Here is a 15,414-nt window from a genome sequence, read left to right as displayed (position 1 = left end):
TGACCCAGTATGGTTATTCTTATGCTCTTAAGTATGTAATTTGTCCAGAGTTGCCAAGGAGCTGTAGTGGGAATCGAGCCCAGTTCCCCAGGTTTTCAGGCTGCTGCACTAACCACAGACTATTCCTTCACTCCACTGTAGGGTTATCAATCACTTTCAGCCTTGAGCTACAGGGACTCAAATTCAAACACTAGCACGGAGTGGTCATCTCCAGTACTCGCCCTTGGAAGCCCAGTCTAGTTCCTGCAGCCTTGCTGCAGGGGTCTTGTTTATTCTGCTCGTGATTAATTTTCATATTCTAGTTACTTCAGTTAGTTTTTGGTGCGGGGCTTGCCCTTGTACTGTGGATTCACTCTGTGGGGACATCCTTTGGTGGGAGAGCGCAGACTTTTATATTTAGATTGTCTGCTTCTGAGGGGGTGGCCTGTTAATAAAACCGCAGTAAGCCTCCTGGACAGCTTGCAGGACAGATCGGGCTCCAGGATTGGGAGCTAACTCACCCTGGGTTCATCCGCTATGGGGGAGAGTGCAGGCTGCGCGGTTCCATGGAGGTGGGATCGGGACCAGACCGCATACCTTCCCTGTTTGTTCTGGAGGTCCAAATAGTCACTGACTGGGGTGACCGGGCAGGTGAGGCAGTCAGATGAGGTGAAAAATCCAGTTTTCCCAGCTTCCTGAGGTAATAGATCTCCATGCTTGCTTGTTAGCTAGCCTGTCAGTTCTGTTAATTTCAGCACAGCCACAGTTCATGTTAGTATTATCCCAGAACAAGCAGGCAGGTATTCTCACTAATGGGTGACATGATCCAATGGAGCCCTGATGGGGACGCTTCTTTGAAGAAAACTCGAAGTTTCGAGTCGCCTGCACCGCGCATGCGCGAGTGCCTTCCCGCCCGATGCACCGGGCATGTTTCCTCAGTTCTTACTTTTCCGCGGAGCTGAGAAATCTTCAACTCTCTGCATAAAGTTCCTTCGCTTGTGCCTTCTAAGTCCGCGGTTTTGATTTTAATTGATCGTAATCGCTGATTTTCATCGTGTTTTATTGTTTTAAAAAAAAAAAATTTCTTTGTACCGTTCGACCGGGCAGGCCTTGTGGTCACAGCCCCGCGGCTTTGATCTTGCGGCAGAGCTTTTTCGGCCTATGTCCCGGCCTATCACCGGTTTTAAAAAGTGTGACAAGTACCAGCGCGCAATTTCGCTAATGAACCCTCATTGACACTGTGTTCGGTGTCCTTTATCCCACCAACATGTGTTTTTCCCTTACTTGTTCTCTACTCTACACAAATAAATTGTAACTTCTCCCCTTACTTACCCTATTGTTTCCATTTCGTCCAGTAATGAATTTGTTTTGTCTTGTTTGTTTGTTTTTATGTAAATTTTACATATTGTAATTTTAAACTTTTGTTAATCGCTTTGAAATTGATAAAGCGATCAATCAAATATTTATTAAACTTGGAAACTTGGCAAAATCGTGCCGGCCTTGCTCCACACTCACCGCACGTGCTTTCAAGCGCCATTGCATCCTGTGGGAATCGCTCTTCATGGAGTCCTCGACGGAGCTGTCGACCTCAAAGGAACCCGCTCCTTCGACATCATCTGCAGCCCCACAGTCTTCCACCTCTGCGGCGCCGAGTCTCATCAAGCCCGCCTCGTTTGTCCCGGCTCAGACTCCAGCACCTGCTGCGATGCCTTCCTCAACCTCCTCAGGTCAGGTAGCCCAGCAGCCCATTCCTCCAGTAGTGTTGAAAGTGCCCAAGGCCTCGAAGTCCAAGCACTCACACGCTGCTCCGAGGGAACACGAGGCCCGCGCAGGTGGTCCCATTTCAGATGTGGATCCATCCTTGCCAGACTCGTTCCAGACCATGCTACAGAAGCACTTCATCGAGCTCTTTACCATGATGGGGCCTCAGCTTCTCATAACTGGCTCCATTGACAGTAGTGTGGTTGTGCTGCAGGTCGCTAAGCGCACATCCTGCCCTCGGATGGAGGAGTTGTCCTGAAGGATGCTCAGGACTTAGGGGTGGATTTCCTCCTAAAATGCATTTTTCAATTCCATGGCGGCAGGAGTAAGCGCTCCAGTAGCTGCCTCCTTCGTGGCCGTGCATGTTTCGCCACCCTACGCCAGGATCCCGAGGAGGTTGTACTTTGGGACTGAGACTCCTTGTTTCAGAGATGCCTTTTTGGGCTGATGCTCTCTATGGCTTTTTGGAAGTTTTGCTAAGCTTGGAGCTTATGCAGTGTTGGCACAGCGAATACCATGGATCGGTCCATAGCCCAGTGTTTTTCCTCCAAGGCTACACTGAGCAGGTTGCCTTTCAAGGTCTGTTCTTATTTGGCCAGGGTCTGAATGATATTATGGCCAGTGTTCAGGACCATAGCCTCCGGTGCTTTAAGGTTCAAAGTCTCGCCCAGCACAGGGTTTGGAATGGCCAAATTTCTATCCCTACTGGCGCCCTCTTCTGCACGCCGGGCCTCCGCCGACAGGACACCGCTTCGGAGTTCCATCCAGACCTCGCTTCGGAAGCCCATTCCTTAGACAGTCTTCCAACGAACTTCCTCCTGCTCTCTCTAAGAAGATGTGCTGGTGCCTATCCCCCAGGTCGGAGGGTGGCTTTTGCCTCCCTACCAGAGTGGCAGAGGGTGCTTTCAGACAGGTGGGTCCACAAGGTTCTCAGTGTGGGTCTTTTCAGTTTCGCCCCCATCAGATTTCTTTCTGGCTTCGCCCACTAGTCGTCTAGAAAGAGCCCTGCGAGTGCGGGCCACGGTTCACAGCTTGCTAGATCTGGTAGCAATTAGACCTGTTCCTTGATGACTTGGGATGCTGTGTATACTTTTTTGAGCCAATGAAAGGCTCCGAAGCTGGGAGTCCTATTCTGGATCTGCAGGCAGTGTCTGCTTTTCTGTGAGTTCCACATTTCCAGGTGGAGCTGGGGCTTTCAGTTTGGCTTCCTTTGATCTCACGGAAGCATACCTCCTTATCCTGTGTTTGTTTGGTTTTTTTTTTCTAGAAAATAGGAGGTTTCTGAGATCCCAGGTGCTAGGACGGCACTTTCAATTCATGGCCCTGCCCTTTGGGGCTGGCATCGGTGCCCAGATCTTTCACCCTGGTCATGTTTCTATGTTTCTATGGTGGTAGTGGCTGCCCTCTTGATCTTGCAGAGTGTACTAGTCCATCCTTCCCTGGATGATTAGTTGATCAGAACCCCTTTGCTGGAGGAGGGCCGCAAGGCGGTTCACCAGGTGGTGCTTTTGCTGGAGCGTCATGGCTGGGTATTCTTTCTGAAGAAGAGCCATGTCGAGCCAGGATTTGGAGTATCTGGGAGTCACGTTGCCACGTGCAGGAACCAGGGGGTTTCTGCCGGACTCCAGGAAGTTCTTGCTTCGGAGTGCATTCGGGCCATGTTGGAGGTTCGGGCTCCGACAGCCTGGCAGTACATGCAAATTCTGGGTCTCATGGTTGCGACTTTAGATGTGATTCCGGGGGCCAGAGCTCAACTCCATCCTCTTCAGCTGTCCCTCCTGATTCGATGGAATTCCCTGTGGGATTCGCAGGTGATGCAGTGGCCTTGGTTGGCAGCAGCCCGCAGCAGCATGCAATGGTGGCTGAACCCTGTTACTCTGGACAGAGGGCTTCCTCTGCTAGTCTTGGTCTGGGTGACTCTAACAACAGATGTGAGTTATCCGGTTGGGGAGCAGTCTGCAGGTCTGTCCCGGCGTAAGGCTGGTGGACTGCGCTGGAGAGCAGATGATCGATCAGTTGCCTGGAGCTTCGAGCGATCCATCAGTCCTTGTTCCAGTTTCAACAGTGTGTCTTTTGGAAGGTCGTTCGTGTTTTCTCAGATATTGCGATGGCTGTAGCCTATGCCAACTGTCGGGGGGGGGGGGGCACAGAGAGTTCCCTGCTAAGCCTGGGGGCTCGAATGCCCTTTGCCTGGCGGACAGGCATCTGGTTACCTTGTCCACGACTCATGTGGCTGGCGTAGACAACGTTCAGGCAGACTTTCTGAGTTGACAGATTCTGGACCCGGGAGAATGGTCCCTGTCCAGGCTAGCGTTTGAGTCCATGTTTCGACGGTGGGGCCATTCATCCTTCGATCAGATGGCGTTAGCCGAGAACCGGAAGGCGACCAGATTCTTCAGCTGCTGCAGAGAGATTGGCAGCGAAGGGCTGGACGACCTGGTTCAACCTTGGCCCGAGGAGGAACTTCTCTGTGTTTTCTCCGTAGCTCATGTTGGGCCACACTGCACTGGGTGGTCCGGTATTCCTGGTGGCCCTGGACTGGCCCAGAAGACCTTGATACGCAGACCTAGTGCGGTTGAGCATGGAGAGGGGTCTGCGTCTTCCCCTGCCATCAGTGACTGCTCACGCAGGGCCCCATAGTGCTTCAAGATCCTGACTGCTTTGGTCTTATGGCTTAGCGCTTGAGCACATGGCATTGATAGCTAGGGACTACTCATCTGCGGTCATCCCTACGCTCCTTCAGAGCTAGAGGAAATCTGCTGTGTCAGCATATGTGGAAGCCTAGCGGTGCTTTCAGGCTTGGTGTGAGGGTTCAAGTGGATCCCGTGGCCCCTTTGGTGGCGCATGTCCTGGACTTTCTGCAGGCTGGCCTTAGGAAGGGTCTTGTGGTTTTCTTCTCTACGTATTCAGATTGTGAGACTTTTGTGTTTGGGTCCCTCTGCTCTCAGGGGTTCCCTGACCTGGTCATTCTTCGCTTCTTGTGGGGGCGGCTGAGGCCTCCTTTGAGGCTATCTTGTCCAATGTGGAATTTGAACTTTGTTCTCCACTAGCTGCCTAGTCCACCCTACAAACCCCTTGATCAGTTCCTTGTGATGGTCACTTCTGGGCGTAGAGTATCAGAGCACCAAGCTCTTTCGTGCGGTGTTCCATTTCTCCGCATCATGGATTCTACTAACTTCTTAAGGGCCGTGTCTTCCTTCCTTCCGCAAGTGGTTTCAGGTTCCCTGTCAATCAGGAAGTTTGGCTGCCCACATTTGTTCAGTCGGTCTCCAAGTCAAAGAACTGTGTTTTGCGGTTGCTGGATGTGCGGCATCTCCTTTTGAGATACCTGGAGGCCACGAATGACTTCTGTCTTTCGGAGCATCTGTTTTGATGGGCCCCGAGCGTCGGGGTCGGTCTGCTTCCAAGGTTACCATTTCTCGATGGATCTGTGCTGCCATTTCTGCTGCTTATATGTCAACGGGGAAGAAGCCTCCCCTTGGGGTGAAGGCTCACTCTACCAGACTCAACTGCTTTCTTACCTGCAGAGATTTGAAGGGTGGCCACTTGGGCCTCTCTTCATATGTTTACCAAGTTTTCCCGACTTGATGTGGCAGCTAAGTATGATGCAGCTTTTGGGGCTTCAGTCCTGACGGGCTCATTGGGCCCCCCCCCTGATGTGTTGGGACTGCTTTGATAAGTCCCTATGGTGAAGCTTCCTGAGGTTATTGTACAAGAATGAAAGATTAGGTTACTTATCTCTGCTAATCTTCCATTCTTGTAAATATCCTCTGGAAGCTTCACACCTGTCCATCTATTCTGTTCGATCCTGGTTGCCTGGATTTCTGTTTTTGCCAGCCTCGCTGAGAATCTCATGCTTGTTCCTGATAAGTAAGTTAGGTTTGTGGGGTTTGAGGGGGTCCCCTGGGTGGTGGCCCCTTCTGACTTTGAGGCTGTGTTCCCTTTCTCAAAAAGTATACTGTTTTCAATTTATTACAGTACTGTTCAAATTTTATGTTATGCAGTATTTGGCCTTGGGGTATTACTTGTTTTCAATTTTTTTCTCATGAGCAGAATGTATATGTAGCGGGGAGTCCCCGCACCCCCTCTCTCTATCTTCTTGTGTTTCCTGTTTGTGCTAGAAATACCTGGCTTTGGTACCGACTGGGCTTCCAGGGATGAGTACCGGAGATGACCACTAGAGGGATAGGCTATTGTTTGAATTTGAGTCCCTGCAGCTCAAGGCTAAAAGTGATTGATAACCCTATGGTGAAGCTTCCAGAGGATATTTACAAGAAAGAAAATTAGCAGAGGTAAGTAATCTAATCTTTCGGTCTTGCTATATCAAGTATCATGTTTGCCCAGCAACAGGGCAGTTGTTCACTCTGAGATTCCTCAATTATATTTTGAAAAGAACTCAAATTTGTGAATTCAACAACTCACATACTCGTATGTTTGTGCATATTCAGAGTATGTCTTGCAATTTATTTACTAAAGGCAGTTGGCTGCTGGCTACTGGGAGAGGATTGGCCTACAGTGGCAGAAAGAGAATGAGGAAGATCTCAAAGATAAGCTTGACTTTGCTGCACCATGCCCTCAGTGGTATCCTGAAAGAGGTGAGTACTGTATCTCCACAGTGTTTCAGCAAAAATTTTTTTAAAAAAATCTTTACTTGCAAAATGTAATAGCAGTGTTTTGGTGTCAAGCGGGTGTGGCGAAGTTACAAAAAAATTTGTTTTTTCTGAATTAAGTTTCAGTTTGAATTCAGTCATCCATTGCTCCATCAAATTTAGTGCTTTTGATGCCTTTGGAGTAATTTCCGATTGAGAGTTAGTGAATGGAATGATGATCGTGAAGTCATCTGCGTAAATGAATAATTTTATCCCCAGCTGGGTCAATTGCGCACCTAGTGAGGACATGTAGATGTTGAAAAGCAATGGAGATAGTGGTGATCCTTGCGGTATACCAGATGGATTGCTCCAGGTATCGGAGAGATCGTAATTGAAGCGTACTTGATAGGTACGGGACATAAGGAAGCCTCAAAACCAGTCCAGTACCTCTTCCCTAATACCAATTGCATCCAGGCATTGTAGCATTTTCCCATGGTCAACTAGGTCAAAGGCAGAACTCATGTCAAATTGCATGATCAGGGCATTAAGGCCCTTACTAAACAAGAGACGCAGATTATCTAAGATAGCTGCATTTACCGTCTCAGTACTGAACAAAGGTCTAAAACCAGATTGAGTTTCAAGCAAGAGAGAGAACTGATCAAGATATTCCATCAGTTGGGTATGTACCAATCCTTCCATGATTTTTACAATAAATGGAATAGATGCTACTGGTCTATAGTTGGTTACCAGTGCTGATGATTCTTTGCTATTTTTTGGAATTGGGGTTATTATTATGTAGCCATTATTAGTGAGGAATTTTCCATTTTTTAGGTTATGGGCTAAGTAATTCAGCAAAGATAGTTTAAATTCTAAAGGAGCCGCTTTCATAATTTCTGGTGGACATGAATCCAGACTGCAGTATGATTTAGAGTATTTGTTATATAGTTTGATATAATTATTCCATTCTAAATCTTGAAAGGAGCTCCTACACATTAAAACCATAAAAATGCAAATGTAATAGTCCAACCGGACTCTACACGGTCTGTGTTTCGGCAAACACGCCTTCCTCAGGGGTCCTAGAGGGATTTGAGGAAAAAGTGATAATGAATAATAATAAACAGAAAAAGGGATAAAAAATGTCTATAGTGCCAACCTAGAGCATGCATATTAGTGGCTATGCTTGACCACAAGGTAAGAAAAATGTGCTAAGTGTGATCATGCTATATAGGAAGGCTTGAAACATTGACAAGAAACATAAGAGGAAAGAGATCTATGAAGTGCCAGAAGTGGCCCATGATGGTGAATGAATAAAGGAATAAAAAAGATAAAATACCATAGTGCATATTGAAATATAAGAGAAAGCACAGAAAACTATAAGATGCCAAGAGTAAACCATGATAATAAATGAATAGAAATTAAAAAATTAAGATACCATAGTACATATACAAATTTAAAAGCAAACAGAGGTGTACAACGCAATGTGATGATTGAAAAACTTTTAAAACCCTATACATACCAATGGATCTCAAATGCACAGATAAAGAAATGGAACCGACACTTAGAATGATGCAATTAGAACAAGACCAAATAACTGAATAATATATAAAAAAAACTAGACAATCAAAGCTACCAAAGTACTGAACAGAACATTTCATTAAAAACCATACTATATAACGCTATATAATAAAAATTTTTGATAATAGCAGATGCAAATACAACATAATGATTAAAAATTAAAACCAGGACATGACAATGATGAATGCTGATAAATATAATTGGTATGTAAAACAACCATAAGGTAAATAGATATGTTGGGACTGCTTTGATACGTCCCTCGAGTTCAGCCTCCAGAGGAATTGTACAAGAACTAAAGATTAGTTTTCTTACCTCTTCTAATCTTCGTTCTTGTAAATCTCCTCTGGAGGCTGAACTCCCACCCGTCTTTCTGTCCAATTTGCAGGTCGCCTGTTCAGTAACTAGTAAGCTGGATTTCTGTCTTTGACCAGCCTCGCTAAGAATCACATCAGTGTCCTTTTATGTAAGGTTAAGGGGTTTGAGGGGTCCCTGATGGTGGGCCCTTCTGATCCTCAGGCTTTGTCTCCTTTAGCAAAAAGTTATGCTGTTTTGCAGTTTATAAATGTTCAAATTTATTGTTAGGCAAATTTGGCCTTATTGGCTTTGGTTAGTTGTGTATCATGAGCAGAATTGATTTGTAGCGGGGAGTCCCTGCACCCCTCCCCCCTCTCTTTCTTGTGTTTCCTGTTTGTACTAGATCTTCCTGGCTACCTATTGAGCTTCAAGGGGAGTGTCCAGTGAGGTGACCTCAGAGAGAGGGATGGATTTGTTTGTAAGTTCTGCAGCCAAGACTAGAGTAGATGCAAGAACCCTCAAGCTTAGCCTCCAGAGGAGATTTACAAGAAAGAAGATTAGCAGAGGTAAGAAACCTAATTTTTCATTCAACACCGGCATACGTATGTCCTGTGGGTTGGGGCGTGCCGGTGTCCGCTGGAGGTAAGGGTTTGGGGGTGGCGTGCAGGGGTAGAGAAGTCGGTTCCCGTGGTGGGGTGGTGTAGAAGTGAGCAGCGCCAGTGGCCGGGGGGGGGGGGGGGGTCTGTTTTTGGGATGTGGAACGAATCATCCGAGTTTCTCTTACTTCCTATGGGGAAACTCACTTTGATATACGAGCGCTTTGGTTTACGAGCATGCTTCTGGAACAAATTATGCTCGCAAACCAAGGTACCACTGTAGCTCCTCCTGAAATATGTCTACCTAGGTGTGGTATACAAACTCAGAAACTTGAGAAAATATTTAATGGTGGTTATAAGAAGAGTAAAATAAGTATTGATACATTCTAATGTTTTATTCTAACTTAAAAAAAAATTTTTCTGGAAAAGTTCTGGCCAATATTTGGAGTGATATTCCGGCCTGCTTAAATCACTTGGGGCCACCCACCTACAGATATTCAATGGCACTTAACCAGGCAGTGCTGCTGAATAATATCAGCTCTGACCACCCATAAAAAGGGCAGGTCAGGGGGCAGTACAGGGAGTGGCATTGGAGAAGAGCCAGCAGTTAATGTGGGTGCCAGAGCTTAGTATTGTCCAGGATCTGCATAACTTTTTTTTTTTTTTGTTTGTTTAAGCTCCCGCCAGCCTCTGATAGTCACAAATTTTGGTTCCTGATGTTCATGGTATTCCGATGGCAGGAGCAAAGCCCGATCCCTCCTGCCCCTTGCAACTGCCTTTACAAAATGGTTGCCACAATCTCTCACAGCAGCTATTTTGTGAAGGCAGGTGCAAGGGTCAGGAGCACTTCTACCTTCCAAGCTAAGATCTGTTTGAAAAAATGCTCTTACAGTTTGAAAAGGCAAGCATGAACTTGCTGTTTGTGTGCCAGCTAGCAGCAACACTGAAGAAACCCCATGAGCAAAATGATTTCCATGACAGCAGTTTTCAGAATCCTTCCTCTCTGAAAATGATGTATTTGTTAAAAACTGTTTATCTGGTAATGCTTGAATGAAAGGGGAAACATTTTGGAGAAGTGGCTTGACAGTGCTCTTCAGCTTTAAAGACAGTGAAAGTGCTATGTTTTTCTTTTTCTCCTTTTTGTGCTTTAAGTTATAATAATGGCTTGGGGCAGGCAAAAGAATTCTTTAGTTCCACCAGTGATGAAAAAAAATGTTTATCGGGCATCAGTGGCTATTCATACTGAAGACCTTGAATTGTCAGCATTTAATAGGCTGTCATTTTGTTGTCATCCTTTTGACAACAGTAAGATAACAAATCTGTTCAGAGGAGGGCTAATGGTATGCTTCAGTTTGAGGCTCTGCTATCTTTGTGAAACATGATCCACGATTATATCCAGCACCTTAAGAATGCAAGAGGTATATTTAAGGTTCTAAAGAGTACTTCTGTATACAGGTCTATTTATGTAGCTAATAAAATAATTATTGTAATCTCTATCTGGATCATGATGTCCCTCCTACTTAATATTGGGCTTATTACGGGTCTTCTCTTACAAATCTAGGATTCTATTGCCATTACATCTGGTTGATGTCATTATATACTTTGTACTGAATACTTTCCTGCTTATTTGTTGGTTTTGTGAAAATTGCTATACTTTGAATATACAGTGTTTATTGGCTAATGTACTATGAGAGAAATTTTAAAATATTTTATGTGGGTATACACATTTACCTATATAAAATGGACTTTTGAAAGTATACGAGCTATTTTAACATCTTGTACACTATTATCTGCAGGAGCGGGAGAGGTTGGAGTACAAAAGTATATTCATTTATTCATTTTTATAGCCCGTTCTCCACAGAAGCTCAGAACGGGTTACAATAAAATAAAAATTAGGTACTTGGAAGTGATGTGAATGTGTATTATGCATATAGGGGTCAATATTCAGCATAACTTTTAAGCAGGAGAGGTTCCTGCCCACTGAAACCAGTAGTAGTTCAACCATCAATATTCAGTGGCAGTAAACCAGGCAGTGCCACCAGGTATCGGCTCCAATGGCCTCAGCACAATCTGCACAGTTCTGGGGCAGTTCAGGTGCAGAGTTGGGGTAGACCTGGAAATTATGTGGGCATTGGCAATATTTAGTGTCTGCATAGCTACCTGGATAGAGAGGACTGCATAAAAAGTGGTCTTACCAAAAAAAAAAAATTGTATTGGGAGGGGGGAGGGATACAAATATAGGTTCTTATTATGAATGAAGGGCTTTGAGGGAGGATGGGGAGAGGGTTACATTTGTATTTTTAGATTATAATGATAAGATATGCAAGTGCTCTGATTAATTGTGCTTATTATGATTGTTGTACACTTGATGAAAATTTTAAAAATGAATAAAGAATTAAAAAAAAAAAAAAGTGGTCTTACCTTTTCCTAATTAGCTGTGTGGATACCAGCACCTTCATCACTACTTATTTCTGTAGTGCTACTAGATGTACACTTCTCTCTCCTTATTCGCGGTTTCAGCATTCACGGTTTCGATTATTCATGGTTTTTAGCTTGCTGGCTCCTCCCCCAAAATTACATCGGCTTGCATAGAGAAATCGCTGATTCCAAGTATTTACAAAGAAAATCGCCTATTCCCAGCACTATCTTCACCGTGTTTTGCCTCTCCTTCAGGTACAGGCCAGGTCTCCCACCCATGTTATTCGCGGTTTCACCATATTCACGATGGTTTTTAATAGAAAACAGCGAATGGGGGGGCACACGTGATGCTGGGAGGGTGAACGGACATGCCTCTGTGTAGCTCCGGGCTGCACAGACATTTCTTGCTTTTTCACCTGCTTCTACCCGGCCAGCGCTGTGCCCAAACCTGCGGACTTGATTGCCCTTCCTGCTCTGTACCTGTTCCACCAACTCACTTAAGCTCGGGACAGGTTGATGGCAACAAAATCTACTCGGACCGCGAGGGACAAGCCGAAGGGACCAGACGGCAAGATATCGGAGCACCATGATGCGCCTGTCTTTACACTGGAGGCAGCGGCGGTTCAGGAGCTTACTCGATCGCTCACATTAGTTATGGAAGACAAACTGGCTACCATACATACCTTCATGGAGGGTATTAAAGAAAATTTGGATTCCCAAGCTGGTCGGCTCCAGCGTGCTGAAGATTGTATAGCCCAGCAGGAGGACACCACGGCTAACTTCGAAGAGCGCCTTCGCACGTTGGAATCGGCGAACAAGGCCATAACGGACCGCCTCGAGGACCAGGAAAATAGAGGCCGACACAACAATCTGCGGTTTGTGGGGATCCCCACCTCCATTCGCGATGTCGATCTGCGCCAGTGGCTGGAGGACTGGCTGCCTAAAGCTGTTGCCCTGCCTGACCCTTTAGCGCTGTTCTCGATCGAAAGGGCTCACAGATTGGGCTCCCGCCATGATGAGGACTCCCGGCCTCGGCCGGTCATCGCACGGTTTCTTAATTATGCCCTGAAGGAGGGCGTGCTAGCCCACTATCGCAGAGGAAAGGATCTTAACCTGCACCTGGAGGGTCACAAAGTGCTAATATTTCAGGACTTCTTGCCCCAGGTCTCGTCGAAGCGCCGGTCCATGGCACCCCACAGCAGTGAGTTGTTAAAGCACAATATCCGATTCTCGCTGCTGTACCCTGCACGGGCCCGGGTGACCTATAATAACTCCTCCCATTTACAACACCCCTGCAGAGTTGGAAGGTTCCTCAAAACTTTACCTGCTCTGACACCGGGGGACTGCCGTGTTTCCTGATTTTGCTTTGCACAGGCCTTTACGTGTGCCACTATTCTACCCACTTGGTTTTGTTTTGGCCCTGTTGGCTTATACAACAACAACAAAAAAATTTCAAAACTTATTCTAGCATGTTGAAGATAATATATTTTATTTTTTCTCTGCCTTCAGATATAGTACAGATTACAGTATAGTATTAAATAGATTGGTATTGCATATGGGCTATAAAATCTTAAATTGCATTTGATAGCTGGCCGGGAATAATTTCTTTGATTGAAATACCAGTGATGAGTGTAACTGCTATGTTCTCTGGTCCAGCTTTTAGAAGATGAAAGCATTATTTGTGTCTATCAGGAAGGACATTTTTAAATGACCTTTATCCCAAGACAAGCAGGCATGATATTCTCACATGTGGGTGACGTCATCTACGGAGCCCCAGCGCGGACAGCTTTTCAAGCAAACTTGATTGAAGTTTCAAGTTTGCTATGCTGCACCACGCATGTGCATGCCTTCTTGCCCACTAGAGGGCGCATCCCCACCTCGTGGTCCTCAGTTCAGTTTTTTCCGCGGAGCCAGAAGCCCTGTGGAAATTGTGCTCTCTTTTTTTTTTGCCTTCTGATACCGCGTCTGAGTCGTTTTTCTCGGTCGCTGTGCTTGCTTTATTTTTTTATTCGTTCGTGTGTTTGTTAATCGTCGGAAAAAAAAAAAAATTTCGTTCGGCTCCGGGGGCTCCCGGTAGCCGCGGCCGCGGGACCTCGTTCCGTTCCCGGCCGTTTTTCGATTTCATGTTCCGTCCTTTGACGGGCTTTAAAAAGTGCACCCGGTGCGATCGGCTACTTTCTCTCACCGATCCCCACCGGTGGTGCTTACTTTGCCTGGGTCCCGAGCACCCCACCGATTCCTGTCCCAGGTGCTTGACTTTTCAGCAAAGAGCTCTCCGCCGCCGTCGTGCCAGAATGGCGGAGCTCTTTGCTGTCGACCCCGCGGAGCAGGCCTCGACGTCGGCTTCGGCCCCGGCCCCGGCCTTGACCTCGGCCTCGACTCGACATCCTGCTTCCTCGAAGCCGATGGCCTCGACTTCGAAGTCGACGGGAGGTAAGTCCTCTCTTCCTTCCTCAGCTCCACCTTCGAAGAAGCCATCCTCGGGATCCTCGACAGGGGCGGGTGGGTCGTCCTCGGCCCCGCCCCGAGCGTCGAAGTCGGGTGCCCCGCGGGAATACTCGAGACCGAGGTCGCCCTCGAGGGAGCACCTGCCGGCCCCGGATCTACCAGCCATGATGGCGGTGCCGGCTTTTTAGGACTTGCTCCGTGCCCTCATTACCTCGGAGCTGTCCGGCCCCGAGTGCCCCGACTTCGGCCCCCGGGGTGGCTCCGGCCTCGACCCCAACCTTGCCCTCGACCTCGGTCGACCAGCCGGAACGGAGTGTGCGGCCTCGGGACAAGGTGCGGAGAGTTCGGAGGATCTCTTCCACTTCTTCCTCGTCGAGGTCCTCCTGGGGCTTCTCGCCCTCGGGTCGGCCTCGGGCGAAGCGCCGGCCGAGGAAGCCCAAGTGTTCTCGCGGGTCTCCTCGGAGGCGCGGTAGCTCCTCGCTGACCGGGGCTGAGACGCTACGTGTCTCGGAGCTCCGCCTCGATAATCCGAGGTTGTTCCGTTCCTCCGAGGGAGGGTTGTCGAGAGACTCCTCGCCGAAACGGAAGGGGCAGACCTCGGTGCCTCGTACCCCGGGGACTTCACACAGGGGTTCCTCGGGGCATAGGCGGTCCCCGACCCCGTCGAGATCGCTCGGGGCGGCCTCTTGGGGCTCGGGGTCTGGTAGGGAACCTCGTTATTCCCGTGAGGCTTCCCCTTCCTTTTTGGAGACGCAGGCCTCTTGATCGCCCTCCCCACCGTCCAAACCCTCCTCCTTTTCCAGATTTGTACTTGATATGGGGAGGGCCTTGGACCTGGATCTGGTGTCTGGTTCACAATACACCAAGGAGTTTTTGGAGGAGCAGGATTTACCTTCTCCCCCGAGGGAGACCCCTCGTCTGCCTCTTAATAAAGTCCTCCATCAGACCTTCCTGAGGAACTTGGACTCCCCTCTTACAGTCACAGCGGTTCCATCTAAAATGGAGTCGAAGTACCGTACCATCCCATGTAAGGGCTTCGAGTAAGCGCAACTGTCTCACCAGTCGTTGCTGGTTGAGTCGGCGTTAAAGAAGTCCCAGCCTTCTAGGGTCTCCGCTGCGGTCCCTCCCGGGCGGGAAGGGCGGACTTTGGACAAGTTTGGTCGCCGCCTCTATTCCAATTCCATGATGGCGGCCAGGGTCCTTAATTATGCTTTCACGTTTTCATCTTATCTGAGGCAGATGGTGAAGGCATTACCCCCTTATCATGGGGTCATGCCGGATTCCCATAAGGGGGACTTTGGTAAATTTATGGCCAACTTGTCACAGCTGCGCCTATACCTCTTTCATGCGGTTTACGACGCATTTGAGTTGGCCTCCAGAGTCTCCGCCTTTGCAGTAGCGATGCGCCGTCTCGCATGGCTCTGAACGGTGGATATGGACCCGAACTTGCAGGAGCGCCTAACCAATCTGCCATGTGTCGGATCGGAATTGTTCGATGAGTCCTTGGAGGCGGCGACCAAACGCCTGTCCGAACACGAGCACTCCATTGCCTCCTTGGTCCGTCCTAAACCACGGGTAACGCCGCAGAAGCCATTTAGACCTCCACCGCGGCGATACCCTCAAAAGTCTACACCAGCATTCTCGAGGCCTCCGCCCAGGCGCCCACCGCAGCAGGGCAGAGGGGCCCAGCTGAAACCTCAGACGCAAGGGGCGTCTAAGCCGGCGCCGTCTTTTTGACGTGATAAGCGGATGGG

General features: G+C 47.9%; 1 protein-coding gene across 1 annotated transcript in view; it reads left to right on the top strand.

The window, feature by feature from the left end:
• Positions 1-15,414, top strand: part of DNAAF5 (dynein axonemal assembly factor 5) — a 101,951-nt gene that overhangs the window by 17,686 nt on the left and 68,851 nt on the right. The window contains exon 4 of the mRNA XM_033963761.1: positions 6,217-6,335. Coding sequence (XP_033819652.1) covers positions 6,217-6,335 — 119 coding nt within the window. The remainder of the gene's footprint in view (positions 1-6,216; positions 6,336-15,414) is intronic.

The sequence above is a fragment of the Geotrypetes seraphini genome, chromosome 11, assembly GCF_902459505.1.
Source record: "Geotrypetes seraphini chromosome 11, aGeoSer1.1, whole genome shotgun sequence".
In the NCBI taxonomy this organism is placed as follows: domain Eukaryota; kingdom Metazoa; phylum Chordata; class Amphibia; order Gymnophiona; family Dermophiidae; genus Geotrypetes; species Geotrypetes seraphini.
This window is presented reverse-complemented; position numbering and strand designations above follow the sequence as displayed.